Source organism: Melozone crissalis, unplaced genomic scaffold (genome assembly GCF_028551555.1).
Source record: "Melozone crissalis strain CALT ecotype California unplaced genomic scaffold, PUWL_Pcris_2 ptg000019l_1, whole genome shotgun sequence".
In the NCBI taxonomy this organism is placed as follows: domain Eukaryota; kingdom Metazoa; phylum Chordata; class Aves; order Passeriformes; family Passerellidae; genus Melozone; species Melozone crissalis.
In genome coordinates, this window is record NW_026535797.1 from 15,979,200 (window position 1) to 15,994,720 (window position 15,521).

The 15,521-nt window shown below is 40.7% G+C and overlaps 1 protein-coding gene across 3 annotated transcripts in view; it reads right to left on the reverse strand.

Annotated features, from left to right (window-relative positions):
* Positions 1–9,657, reverse strand: part of IDE (insulin degrading enzyme) — a 51,869-nt gene extending 42,212 nt beyond the window's left edge. The window contains exons 1-2 of one of the 3 annotated variants that reach the window (XM_054276636.1): positions 9,587–9,657; positions 1,107–1,291 (exon numbers count right to left, since the gene is read on the reverse strand). In XM_054276636.1, the coding sequence (XP_054132611.1) occupies positions 1,107–1,266 (160 nt within the window). In that variant the 5' untranslated portion in view covers positions 1,267–1,291; positions 9,587–9,657. Of the gene's footprint in view, positions 1–1,106; positions 1,292–9,284; positions 9,394–9,586 lie in introns of those variants that run through there. The other 2 variants (XM_054276637.1, XM_054276635.1) reach the window with 2 other exon arrangements.
* Positions 9,658–15,521: the final 5,864 nt, after the last annotated feature.

Below are 15,521 nucleotides of genomic sequence, written 5' to 3' on the forward strand. Positions count from 1 at the left end.
AATTGCCTCTCCAGATCAGCTTACACTTCCTTATACAGATGATTTTCAATTGAAGCCCATGACTCATAATCTGTAAAGACCTGGCATATCACAATGTTCTGAAATCTATACCTTGGCTTTAATAAATGCATTGTGTTAAGAGGCAGCAATTGGCAACCATAATTAAAGAGGTATTTATCCTGTGGTTTATAGGATGAGTGATAACCTGTAATTGCCTGAACACAAGCAGCTATGGATGACCAGCTAGCAAGTGTGAAGACAAACAGATTAAAAGACAACAATGATTTGGAAGAATGGAAACAAGAAGGCAGAAGCTGGAGAGTGGCAGCCTCTCCTCAGAGTGTGCAGCAATGCTGCAGTTGGCTATCACTGTCACAGGACCTAAACAAAACCACATTCAGGATGTTCTGAACTAGATAATGATCTGGGACAGCCATCCCCACAACAGAAAAGGTCAGAAGTTTTTGAAGTCCATCATGACTTCTGCCCTAACACAAAGAGCAGCAAGAGCTCCCAACTACAGACATGGCAAGAGCGTGTTTAGGTTTTGTACACACTGCATCTTACCTTCCAATCAACTGAAAAACTACACAAGCTTGAGATATACCTCAGTTCTATTATCCCAAAGAGCCAAAGCAATTGCCTCCCCCTTCTATTTCCCATGTTTCTGTTTGCACACATAGGCACCACTGAAGTCAGGGAGTGCCTCTCCAACTTCTCTACCACTACAGCATTTTCTCACCTCTACACATCAACAACTTAGCATGAAAAAAAAAAGTCTGACATGACAGATGGAGCTGTCTGAAATCATTGCACTTGCACCCACCCCTTTTCTGCTTACAAAAGATCTTTCATAACATGAAACTTAATGGTTAAAAGCAGTCTTTCAACTGACTGAGCTACACTTGAGTAAACACAGAGTACAGTAAAAGCATTTAGCTCCAGTAGTTTTGAACCTGATGTGTCAAAGAATTAAATAAACTATAAATTACAATAAAAGGCTAGGCTGCCAACTGCATACCACTCCTGTCAGTTTATTTGCATCATGATATCAGAACTTGAAGCATTTTTATTAATGACATAATTACACAATATGAATTGAATACCTATGTGGACATCAAGTGCTGCTGAAGACTTATCTGTGGTGGGGTCACTAATGAGAAGAGCTTTAATGCCATTTGCCAATTCCAGTCCACGATATTCTCGTTTATCCTCAGGTGATTTGATAATTTCATTTGTTATTCTCTTAATAGCTGGATTGTTCATTTTGTTGTTTGACTCCTTCTGAAACCTTAAAGAAAAAAGAAAAAATTTCTTATTATCTTCACTTAAGCCTTGCTAATTTTTCAATATTATGTTAAGACAATACAGGGCAATACCAACAGCTAGAAGTTCTATTACATGCAAAATTCACTGAACTTTCCTAAAATTCAGATCCTGAAAGATACTGCTGCTGAAACAAAAAAGAAACCTTGAAGACCAAGAAACACAATAAAGATGTAGATCACTTAATTGAGTGCTTCAAGTATCACATTAACTGTAATTGAAACAACCCAAACTTAATAAATGCCAACCCCTTATTCAATTACGATAAAAATTAAATCAAAGGAAGCATATACTGCTATCTCAAGTATACTTTCAAACTTCAGGAAAGTATTTCATGGATCTGAATTGTTGATTATATTACAAGTGTTGTAACTCTGATTGTCAAATAAACAAAATTTTACTAACAGACCACTGGATTTGTACACTCAAGCAAGAAACAGTAACACTGTTTGCAATAGTGCCACAAAAATGCAAAGACTGAAGAACTACCATGATAAACAGGAATAGACTGTCTACCATTAGTTTAACAGATGCTACAAGATACCCTTCTTTAAAGGCATAATTCTAAAATGCTAAGAAACTAGTGTGACTGATTCAGAATCTGAATGTCTCCAAGCAAAAGCTATAAACAATATCAAATAACTTTTTAAAATGTGTGGTTCAATGCATTTTAGAAAGAAACATATAAACTAGTAAAACATCGTTCTCCCAGTATCAAATACTTTAAAAAACAAATGTAAACACTAAACAGTAACTGAAATGCTGAATTTAAATTTAAAATGTGTACACTCTCATTTAAACTGGTCATTTATCCACTAGCTTAACCCCCCCCCCCCCCACTCAGGCTAATCCTGCTTGGAATGCCTATGGCCTTCTTCCATTGAAAAAATGCATATACCATTGAAATACAAAAATTCAAGTACCACATCTCTGTTTCTCTGCATCAACAGGACTGATACAAGCCATGCTAACAATTAAAAGATGCCTCCATGTTCAGAGTTTTAAGAAATACTCTACTAAACTTAAGCTACTGTGTAAAATTTTTTAAGTGAGTGTAGATACTTTTCATATATGAAAACCAGTAACTAAACTGCTCCTAATTGTTTTTCACTTGCACACAAGTTAGATTGACAGATCTAAGTATGCAGAACAAGGACATCCCTTAAGCTCCTGATTCCATGTCTGCTAATGAACACCTATGCCTTGGTTTTCAGCTAGAATGTTCTATCTCAATAAGATACTAGTTGCCTGTCAGAAGACACATATATACTATAAACTATTCGAGTTATGGCGTTTTTTTTCAATGTTATACAATTTCCTTATCATCTGATATCTCCTTGTTATTTCCATACCACATCACTAAGTCACAGAACTTTACTGTTTGTTCAGATGACTCATCTTTCCAATGTGATTCATCAAATTACGCAGCTCTGAAACCTTAGGAGATTTCAATTGGTGTCTCATGAAGCTGTACACCTCCACTTCATTTTGTTATGATTCCCTACTTCTGCCTCCTTCACAGGCTACTTCCAGCTTGGTAGGGAAATTCCAGTACAGGAAAAAGCTACAATTTTCAAAAGGACGACACCAGTAATTAAGCCTTCAAACTAAGGACTGAAATTTTTATCTCCACCTTCACTGTTATTTCAGTGGGCATTGTGAATACAACATCCTCTAACTTCAAATGGGTTTGCATGATTACCTACGATTATTTTGCTGCAAAGTGAATCACAGTACCAGACAACTGGAATAAAAGCAAGGGCTGATCAACTAAGCAGTGCTCCTGGAAGGCAAATCCGTCAAGAGGACAAGACCAACACCTTCCTGCTTACGTGCTGCTCCTCCTGCTGATATGTTACTACAATACAAAAGTGAGAAGGAAAATTTTCACTTCAGAGAGAACTTCTATACCATTATGTTTTCTTAAGGAGTAAACTGTAAGACTCAATACTAAACATTCCCTCATATGACTGTTTTCCTGTGCAGCTTTTAAGTAAGTGCAATTGCTTTATAAAATACCACACTCTATTCTTTCACACCAGAATCCTAAAACTCTATAAATCACTTTTTGACAATAGAACTGCTTTTAACCACAGGCAAAAAAAAAAAAAATCAAGAAAACCAGAAATCCTGTACTTATTGAGAAGTAGCTTTATTTCTAAGGCCATGTTCAGAAGCTGTCCTAAAATCCATGTGCTACAGCTACTTGCTGTACAGTCATTACAGCAAGCACTGGATGCTGCTGGTCAGTAGCAAAACAATTCTTATACAAAGGAGGTGCTATGTTTATTGCAGAGCTAATAGCCTAACAAAAACATTAAAGAAATACTGCCTTGTTACTTTCATAAAGCAGAAGCAACAGAGAAAGAGTCAATAAAGCCAAAATAGCAGGAACAATACAAAGCATTACTGTGGCAATGGAAATTCTTCCACTGGCTCAAAAATTACAGGTGGAAAGATTACAAAGGTAGAAAGGAAAAAAGAATATGGATGTCTGAGCTGAGAACAGCGTCCCTATTCAATGAATAAGAAATATTCTTCCTCCTCATCAAAACTATTTCACTTGTACAAGAAAAGCATCCTATAAAACCAACACTGAATTTTCAATTACAGCACTTCTAGTGAAATTATATTCTATTCTTTGAGGTTCCATTTTTGTAATCATTTCCAGGCAGGCAGTCCCTTGGAAGCAGCAAGGCTCTCTGGGGATGCCAGGTTTCACCTGCAAACAGAGTATTACAGAGTGGGATTAAGTGATATATGATTCTGCTTCACTATTTTAATCTCTCAGAGTTATTTTAGCAAAGTTACTTTAATTAAAAATTAGCCTGTGTAGTCAAATCTAAGTCCAATGTTTGAACAATTAAAGGACCATATCTGAAAACCAATTAACAGAAACTCCTGAGGGTTGCTTCAATGCAAGAATGTGACTAGCTAATAAAAATATGACCCCCAAGGCACAAACTCAAAGCACTTCTGAAGGTTTTTTTTGTCATGACAGTATGCACACACTGAAGTCAAGTACTAGTACACAGGTCTGCTCCAGATGAAAGGCAAGTTACCATCTCGGCAGGTTTTGATGCTTGCTTTCTATCCGTTGCCTTAAAATTCACGCTTGCTTCAAGTTTTTATGCAACTAATTGCTTACCGTTTACCAGAGTGAAGTGAAACCTTCATTGAGTGAGAGCCTCTGTTCTGTCCTGCATGGGAGTTACCATTGGTAACATGTTCTCTGTGCTGTTTACTAATCCATCTTGGTTTACATGAAGACTTCTCCAGCTGCCAATGTATGGAGTGAAAGAAGTGCTGTGTCTTTGGCAGGAGGCCCAGTGCTGCAGAACTACCAGCCAGACTTTTCTCACCTCTTACAAGGATGGCAGCACCAAACTGAGCACTCTGGAGGAGTCCATGAACTTCTTCAGTCCCAGGCTCTTGGCTTTGCAACAACCAAGTAAATCTGCATTCTTGCACAGATCTGCACCCCTCTTTTTTTCTCTTGCACCTACTGCTGATCATGACAGCAGTAGAATTATGCTATCAGTAAAACAATCAGGAATCTACCTACTCTCTTAATATTTCCATTCACCTGTATGTTATAATAATTATTTTTTTTTAGAATAAACTGTAGGCAGGAAAGTTAAAATCAATTCAGGTTGAACATTACCAAAAAGGATCCTTCAGGAGACTATCCATACTTTTTCAGGTTACATGTTCATCAATCGTTCTTTTAGACACTTAAGAGATTAAAATACCTCATGTTTCAACATCCATAAAGCATCAGTCTTGTGTGAATTTGCTTGCCATGAAGCTAGAGAATGTATGAGATCCCAACACATTCCTGATAGTGATCTAAACAATTCTGATTGCATGCACAGGCAGACAGACTGCGTAAGTAGATAACGTGCTCAAAACGCGAACGTGTTTTATCACTTTTAAACTCATCAGGAATTCAGCCTACTACTTCATACACAAAGGGTCCAACTACAAAGCCCCACAATGATTTAATCAGTGTTCCCAAGTTATTAAGAACAACTAATCACGCCAAATCAGGCAAGTCTGAAGATGATGAATATTTATAAGGTTTTGTTATGTAGTTCATTTTGAAGAAATTCTAAAGTCTCGCTACAATTAAAGCATTTTCAGAACCTCAGTCTGCAGCTTTTTGCCAAGTCTGTAATTGACTCAGAAAATTCCCTCCTAATGATGGTGGCCAGGGCAGATGCCTACCATGCTCTTGTTTCCCAGAGTCCAGCTTCCAGAACTCGGAGATCACAGCAGTAAAACTCGGTCTGCCACAGCTGCACTGCCAACGTGACAGCAGAAACACCGGTGTGTAACACGGGTGTACAGGAATTACAGTAGCATTAATGAGACCACACCACGTGTGACCTTGGCTAAAACAAGGGCCCTCCCTGGTAGTTTCACATGTGAGATGAGGCCCCAGCTGAGTAACTGGCCTGATAATTACAGTGATGTGGTGACCAAACGAGATGAGATATACAATCAGACACCATAAAGCCAGTTTACTGCCCTACATCTACAGTCCTTAACTTGACCACAGTTTCCAAAGCACTGGGTAAAAAAAGTCAAACAAAAAGGCAGGACCTTATACAATTTGATGCTACACAATAAAGGATAACAAGGTTTTTTAATCTCTTAATTACTTGAGCTTACTTTTCCTACGTCCTCAAAAATTGCCCCAAACAATTCATCCAAACCTCCAAAGTAAACAATCTCTAACCACATTCACCAGAAACAGAACAATTAATCTTTCCCTAACAATTCTTTGCTTCAATATTTTACAAAATTCCAAAAGGGTTTTGAAATATTTGATTGACCTGGGGGATGAGGTGGGGGACAAGGGGGGGGGGGGGGGGGTAAGTAAAATTATCTGGTCTTAATCTTTAGATATCATTAAAATATAGTATCATTAAAATTTTCACAGATCTGGCATAGTAATTTGGCTTACATGAGTATTTTCAAATTGCACGACTGATCAGACTAGTTTCTGTGCTACGTGACCAACTGCTTGCTTCAAAGTATTTTACAGATTTTCCTAAGAAATGTACTCATTAATTCAATTAATTGCTTTGTTCATTGAATACTTGCAGACCAGGGGTTCTCATTCTCTCTTCCTCCCCGTGACATTTTTCTTCCATTACCCCACAGTTGCAGGGCTTGCTCGACAACCCAGGACTGTGTTGGTGTCTTTGCATGGCCCTGCACACACAGTGGGAAACGTTAAACTGGATGCTACAGGAGACATCTCTGTGCTTTATTCTAACTGTGTTCTGATGTGTATTTCATAGATTTTATGTGTAAGCAGCACATCAGATTGCCCAAAACTCTCTGTAAAGCCAACTCACTTAATGCTTTATGCTACCATCTGTCTTATACACTCAAAAAGAAAAACTTGTGAGGTTTGAATTAGAAAAAAAACAAAAAACAAGATGAGATTAAAACTTCAGTTGTACTGCATAACAACAAGAAATTCACAGAAAGATGAGAGAACTGGCAAGAAAATCTGATCTAGTGACAAAAACAGAGAGAATTCAGAATTCTGAATCATTAAAAACACTGTAATGCTACAGTAAAAGCAACTGTTTATCTAACACTAGAGCTTTGAGATGAGAAACAAACCAATAACAATGAGCAGTTTACAAGAGTCAGCGATGTGTTTCAACAAATGAAGTCCTGGCTGTTCACCTATTTTGTAGTTTGATTTTCACTATTTTGGACAATTCTGGTTCTACTGTTAAAATTATAAATAAACACTGAGCTCTACTGCATTCTTTTTCCATATCAATTGTTCAGGCAAGCCATAGTTCTTACTCATTCTAAAAACAAGGGGCAGAAGGTAATGCTTTAATAGAAAGCTGTAGTGAAGCAACTTTCAAACAGGATTCATCAAAAATCACCTTATTATATACATACAGTACTATGTGATAAGAACATTTTACCAACTTATGGGCGTCATAAAAGGTGAAAGCAAAGATACTCACTGACAGATCATGCATATACAAATACACAACCAGACACAAAACCGATCAAAGCAATTTCTCTAGATTTTTATTATGAGCTTTTTGATCTCTATGCTGTTAGAAGACTGGACACCGAAGTTACTATAAAAGCATCAAATACAACAGAATTAATACATTAAAAATATCAACCCAACATGCCATTTCTGAAGTGGTCTGATTGTACTTTTAGTAAATGACTTCTACAATAACCAGCAATGACCCCTATAGCTAGAAGCCGAATACCTTCCAGTACAGTGAAACACCAGAGGTAATGAACTTCTTGACCCTGCCCTCTTTCTTCTGGATCTTACAGGGGAGGGGAATGCTTCTGTATTCATGTGCAACATAAGTTATACTTGACACTTCAATCAATTCCCAAAGGTGCCATTTCATCCAAGGGATGAGACCACAGCCTTACACTGACTGAAGACAAAAAGCAGAAAGCAAGCAAAAAAGCAGGCAAGCATAGAAATAAGAATCCTTCTAGGGACTTCCCAAATAGAATAGATAATTTTAATTCTGTACATCAGATGAAAAGGAGGTAAGTTGTAACTGAGAAATTATCTTGCTACTTGACATAAAGATGAAAGTTAAAAATATTACAAAAAGAAAAAGTTCAAGCATGAACAAAATACAGAGATGGAAAACAGGAACATGTAACTGAAGAAAAAGATTCTTAATTTTCACATCTCAAAAAAATTATCGCATGAAAGAACTATGCCTGCTCTCATTTCATTATCATTTATGTAAATCCTAATTCACAATTAAAATTAAATGGATGATTAAATCATGGTTGTAGGCAGTATGAAAACACAACAGGCCTGCTCACATACATAAAGTTAAGTCCAAATACTGCATATATTCACATGCATAAAGAGGAGTAATCTAGCAAGACAAACTACAGCCTGAGAAAAGCATTGGCTTTTCTCCACACTGTGAATTACCTTTACAATTCTGAAGCATAAATAGCAATAATGAACAGTAACAGTGCATCCGAATTTTGACACACGAGCACCGACAGTATGAGTCATCATAACTCACTTTTTTCCCCGGAAAGATGCTACTTTTGACGTCTCTAACTCGTGCAGCATTAAATATAGGTTTGGCTACTAAGGTAACAGCTACAGTGTTAATTAAAGAAAGAAAACAACTTAGCCTTTGTCCCTGACCCTAGCTCCCTTCCCGGACAAACTTTGCCGAGTTGTTACGCAGTTTAAACTGCCCCTAAAAGTGAGCTGTGCCAATGCTCCCGGCCGCTCCTCCCTTGATCGAGGTTAGCTGCGCTATCTCCACCGGAGCTGGGGACACTGGTGACACAAACACGCAGTAACAAGCCCCGCACGATGCCACTGCCAGATAACTCGGCAGAAACTGAAGAGGCCTCTCCCATCAAGTTTGGGTAACTGAGAGCAGTCTCTTCTTAAAGATTTGAAACTTTTTTCTGTTTTTCATAATTATGCCTTAGGAAGACATGGCAAGTCAAGTAACACGACAATTCACTGAGGTTTTTGGAGAAGGAAGGAGAACAAAGCAAGCCCCCGGGCAACGAAAGCCACACGGCTGATGACCAAGCCTGCTTTGTCAAAGGAGGTGCAGCTGCTAACACCAGAGCGCGTCAGCGCGGGCTCTCCCGGGCAGCAGAGCAGGACACAAGGCAGGGCTCAGGCCTCCTCGGCACGCACGGCCCCGCCGCCCCCATCTCGCCCACCGCCCGCCCGGAAAGCTCCGGCGCCAGCCCCGCTCTGCGGCCCGAGCTCCCCCGGCTCCCCGCCGCGCTCGGGGCAGGGCGGGCGCTCCCCTGGACTCACAAGGTGCCCCCGCCCGGCCGCGCCGCCGCCTCTTACACAACACCGCGGGGGCTCTCCGGCCTCACGGCCCCGGGTCACACGGCCCCGGGACCCGCGGCCCTGCCCCGGCCCCGCCGCACTCGCACCGTACCAGAGAGAGCTCCGCCGCCAGCCCGGAGGGAAGGAGCGCGAGGCCGGGGCGGCCCAGAGGCACGTCCGGCCCGGCAGAGCCCGGCTCAGCACAGGGAAGAGCCGCTGCCGCATATCCCTGGCGGCCCCGCCGCCAGCACCGGCCTTTCCCCGCCGCCGCCCGGCCCGGCTCCGCTCGCCTCAGCACGCGCCGCTCTCCGGCGCCATGTTCTCCGCCCGCCTCCCCCCGCCGCCCGGCCAATCCCTCCCGGCGCCCGCGGGGTCCCGTCCGCCCTCCGCGCCCGGGCCTGGCGGGACCCGTACCTGGGGGTGCCGGGAGCTGCCGCCTCTGCCGCCGGGAGGGCCGGGGCTGCGGCTGAGGAGGGGGCCGGGGGCCTCTGGGAGGAGGCGGAGGCGGTGGAGGGGGTGGGTGGCTGGGCGGGGAGCCGGGGCGACACTCGCCGCGGCGGGGGGGCCGCGCCCGGCGGAGGCGGACGGGGCTGCGGCGCGAAGGGCGGCCCCGGGCTGCACCCGCCGAGGGACCGTGTCGTGGCCCGCCCGCTTCCTGGTGGCCGCGCTCCGCGTCCCTGGCGGCGTCTGCCAAACAAAAGGTAATTAGAAGCCTCGTAATTTGAGCACAGTGGGTGCAGTGCCGTCCTGAGAGGCAGAGATTTCGGGTGTCAAAATCCTCCGTCCCCCAGGGAGAGGTCGCCCTCCGGCAGCTCTCCCTCCTTCGGGCGCTCCCCTTGGAGCCCGCTGGCCGCCGCTCACCTGCCGTGCAGCTCCGCGGCCCCGCCGCGCCGGACACAGGACTCGCCTCGCAGGATGGGTGTACGAAGTGTAAATGCTGGATAAGGATGAGTTTCTGTTATAAACCCGCAGATTTGGGGTTCTAGGGTGACTTTTCTTTCCTTAGTAGATTTCCGTATGGGAAAGTCGTGGATGTGGCTGGTTGCTTTAATTCTTTATTAGGAAAAACAAACCCCCAAATAATTTTTTTTTAAAAGCAAAACAAAAATCCAAAACAAACAAACACCAAAAAAATAAAACAAAAAACCACAAAACCAAACAACCAACAAGTCTCCTTCCCCCCCCTACCCAAAAAAAAAAAAGCCAAAACAACCCACTGGTTGAAGTTCTACGAGTTTATTTTTCTGTGTCTTATTTTTCAGAGTTATGAGGGGGAAAAGAAGTAAGACAAAATGTGCTACATTTAATGCCTGATTTTAGCTTCCCCACTGCTTGCCTTTTATAAAAGGTGGTATCTCACAGCTGGAAATTCACCGAATCCTCCTATCATAAAAATGTAGGAAGACATGGCCAGACGAGTTACCTAAGGTAATTTCTGTACCCAAAGATGGAATTGAAGAGGTATCAAAAGTAACTTTAAACTAGTCAGCTTTGGTTAAAATTGCTGTTAAGAAGTGACAGCACACTGTTTCATATGGTCAGCAGAATCAGCCAGGAATCAACAAAATCTGTCAAGGAATTTGGGTAGACGTTCATCTGGTTTCCAGGGAGGTCTGTGCTGCTATAGAGATGCTCTTACCCCTACCTGAGCTACCCAGTTTAAAACATTTGTGCCTACATCAAGTACACCCACACTTCTGGCCTCAGTTTAGACATGGAACTGTCTCTCAAGTTAACTCATCCTGGTTGGAGCAAGGCATTTGGTAGTTTTCACCTCAATCAACTGTTTGGATTTAGAACTGTGTGGGTGCCTAATTTTAACACAGTATGTTAACTCCTGTGAAAATGTCCTCATGGGATTCTGGTTTGAGGCAGTCTGGGTTTTTTCCAGTCCCTAGTGCATGTAAAAGTGAAGACCAAGCTGGACAGAAAGAGGACAGGATAAATGGTGAGCTGTTAAATCTGAATTCCACCCTGTTGCTGGCAGTGCGTCAGAGAGGCTCATCCCATGGTGCCTGACAGAAGGACTGCAGGGTGAGTGCCCCTTCACAATCTGCCTCCTCCCTTTCAGGAGCAGCTGGGGGATTAAGGGGTTGTGAATTGGAGTCTTTCTGTTAAATTGAATGTACAGTAGAAATACTTCTGCCTTTGGCTTTAATACAGTTGTCATGTAGGGGTGAATGCTGTAGAATTATACAGGTTCAGGCAATTTACTCTTTTCGGGTCCCAACAGCGAGTTTGTTAGCCTAATGTAGTATATATTTAGCTAATGCTGGCCTGATCTATATTTAGCTGCTCTAATAAATCCTGCCTTTTCCTATAAATCTTGCCTAGTATATATAGGGGCAATCCTGGGGAAGCAAGGTAGACTGTGCCAGGAGGACTGGTGGTCTGCTAATACGTGAATCTAAAAGGAGCACTTGTGTTTCTGTGGTGTGATGAAAGATCACACCTCCTCATGCATCTAATATGCAGAGGTATGCAATAGAGGTCACGCCTACTGTACTTTACACCTTTTTTATCCATTGTAAGCTTATTTAGCAGCTGTTCAAAGTCACTGGTGTGTCCTGCTACCCAGGCGGCAACGAAGGATCAGGCAGTTTCCTCCCCTCCACCCGTCCCGGTGTAATGGGGAGGAGAATCAAAAGTACAACTTGACTTGAAATAAGAACAATTGAGAACTCGACTTGAAATAAGAACAATTTAGTAACTGAAACAAAATAAATTATAAAAATAATAGTAAATAATGATAGTAATGATGGTAAAAAGAAAAAGATAAGTGATGCACAATACAATTGCTCACCACCTGCTAACCAATGCCAGACCCTGCCCCTAGGCCCAGTCAAGCCCTTCTGGGTAACTGGTAATATAAATCCCCAGTTTATATTCTGGGAATGACGTTTTATGCTGTGGAATATCCCTCTGGCCAGTTCAAGTCACCTGTCCTGGCTGTGCTCCCTCACACCTTTTTTTTCCCCTGCACCCCCTCACTGGCAGAGAATGAGACGCAAGTCCCTGATACAGGATAAACACGACTTGGCAACAATCAAGACATGAGTGTGTTATCAACATTGTTCTTATGTTGACAATCCACAACACAGTACTGTGCCAGCTACTGAGAAGAAATTAACTATATTCCAGCCAAAACCAGGGCACACTGGTGTTTATTCAAATCAGATTGTGTTCTTTGACTCCTCTCTGTGTCCATTTATACTACCCAAAATTACACTCATACACTGTTTTGGACATATTTTCTGTCTTTTAAAGATATTTTTAATAGGACACCCTCAGCAAAAGTAAAGACGACTTCCAGTGAAATTCCTTTCTCAGGCTGGTCCTGCAACTAAGATTTCTTCCCCATGAAACTTTAATTGCTCATAGACAATTGGTGCTTTTGGTCCTGCCTTCTTTATCTGCCCTAGTAGAAAAATAGGTGTTGCCTAAAAGACCAAATGAGCCTCAGCATAATTTAAAGTGTGGAAATTATTCAAATACTCCCATGAAAAAACCTTACGAAGTAGCAGTGTAGAGATCCCTCTTCAGGATATGTGACATAAATGTACAGTGAGGGAAAATGATCTTCAAAGTAGGTAGGTTAAAAATAATTTAGAATGAAACCGTATTTTATGTATGGCCTGAAAGCTGAGACACAGTAAGTGTGAAACTCTTAAGTACAGTCTTGTTAGGCTTCTAATGGAAGCATGGCTTTTCCACATAGATAAAATTGTGGATTAAATTTGAATTGTAATTGCATATAATAGAGCTTTGTAGCAAACTGGCCTTGGGCTGAAAAAAAAGCATAAATCATGATTGTTATTTCCACTCCAAAATAAATAGCAGCAATTTCATGACAAGACATATATGAAAAAAGGATTGTCCATTGGCTCTTCCCAAGATAAAAATACTGAATGAATAAAATTAAATTAATTAAAGAATTAAGTTAAAAGATACGAGGCAAAAGAGACGTTTCCTGTTAATTCAGTCTGTGTGTTTCCAATTTTCCCATTCATTATTTCTTTTTTTGTTGTGTGAAGTATGTCATCTAGCTGCACATCTTTACTGAAAATAGGTAACTGTATGGAAAATTACTAGCTTAACTCTAAGCTTATCACACAAATGCATACATCCCCCTATGTTACTGCTAATTTTTTATTACTGTGACTATAAAAAGTTATAAAAATGCTACTGTCTGTGTTGGACAGTGATCTGGCACACAAGCCTAAAAAAAAAGAACTCTTTTATTCTGTGTATTTTCCTGGTTAGATGAAACCAGGTCTGGTTTTAATCCTGTTATGTGCTTTGAGTCCCTAATTTTTAACAATAAGCTATTTATTTTATTGCATTTTCTCTGTTCTTTTAACAGTGACATAGTTATCCTTTTACCTTGACTGAAGGGGAATCCTGTCCTCAGCTGAGAATATAGCAGTGCTCTCTGAGAGTAAGTCCTTGTTATTTAACTTACTGTATGTGGACAACACAGAGTTTAGAATATTACTGGCCAACTGGTCAGGCTGTTCAAAGGCTACAATTTGGTTTATGTCTATCTGAGGTGCAGGTGATTTCCCCTTTAATGTGAATATGCAATTAATCAGCAATTTTCTTTACTATGTCACTGATAATATTAAATATTAAACTCTCCACATGCTCAATACAGGTGATACATTGTGTAGCATGTTGGCAATCAAATCAGGTGTTACTAAGCCTTGAAGAAGTCTCACCCAACCTTATAATTTGTATTAATTATATCTCTCCATTATTATACCTTATATAACCTTTTTAATTTGTAGGTAATCATGTTCCATGTAAACAATTTTACTACTTTTCAGGCCTCCATACCTACCATTCCCCAGGTGATCTGATACAGGCCCTAGGAAAACAGTGTTTGTTTTGTCTATGAATATCACTGCAATTTAAGGGCTTTTTGCTTGCAATCTTTACTTTAAAATGGTCCTTCTTGATCCATACGTGGGGATTAATACCCTCTTCTGAAATTGCTACATTTGCTGTTGTGTGTACTATTATTTAATTCAGATTTCTGTAATGTCTTTGTCTCTATTTAAACAAAATAAAACATTTGTCACAGATGAATACCTGTCTTCTTAAAGGTCATTCTCCCAATGACTGTTAAGACTGTGGCCTAGATATTCTTGTTTCCTTTTTCTCATATTTATCTTTATTGCTCGGGAAATGCTAGCTCCCTGTTAGTCAGTTTGTGTTTATAGTGTATTAGTATCATTAGGCTCTACCTAGTCTAAGGAAATGTACAACCTATGCTATAAGCTGACCTTGTAAAACAGACTTGCAGCCATCAATCTGTATGCATTTTTAAGCTAACTTGATTACCAGAAATACACGTTTTCCACTTACCACAGCTATAGCAAAGGTAGCTATCGGCCAAATTTAACTTTCAGTAATCAAATAAATTCTTATTGCTTTAATGCAAGTTTGAATGATCTCTTCTGTGTCTGTGAGAGATGTTATATTTTCAGGAAAAATAATGGATTTTTTTCATTTAGAAATGAAAAAAAAATGCATTATTTGGAGGAATTCTTGTGTTCCAGTGCTGCCTTCTTTTGTGTGATCCATATGAAGGAGTATAGAGCAAAAGGTAAATATTTAGATTATTTGCATACCTGCATTTGACTTTTCAGTCTAGCAGTAGCTACTGCACAACTGTCAGTACAAGTGATTTTTGCTGTTAGCATAGATGGTACACAAAAAAGCAAATAATGAAGGTAGTCTAAATATGTTTGCTGTGGATTATATTTATTTTCTTGTTTGGTTAAATCTTTAATTAGCTGAAACAAAATGTGGTGTTGTGATTTTTAGTATTCTCTGTTTGTTCTTTGCACCTAATTTAAGATTGATTGGCTCTGGCATTGTTCTGACTCTTCAGATAAATGGTAGAGGAGCATAGTGGGATGTTGCTTCATATCACTGTCAGGAAAATGACTGCAAGCCTTATGTGTTAGGATTCATTTGTTATTAACTTTAAGAATTCATGGAGGAAAGAAGTATAATAAGATTCAAAGCAGCTAACTTTAGGGGGAAAAAAGGGTGTGGACACCTGCAAAATTATATAGATGGGCAATCTAAATTTCAGAAATTGTGAAGGCCCCAGAAGAAGAGCAAAGCACTGTAGTACTGCAGGCCGTAACAGGTAGATGATGGGCTGTAGGAGCCAGTACAGTTTTAACAAAAAAAAGCACATCAGACAAGTTGAATCTCCTCTAACATCTGCTTCTTCACTTCTACCCAGAAAACCTCTTATCCTGTCATAGATCTCCACCTAGCACAGCATTTAATAGTGCCTCAGAGGAAGCTCTCACAGGGAAGGCAGGGTGACATA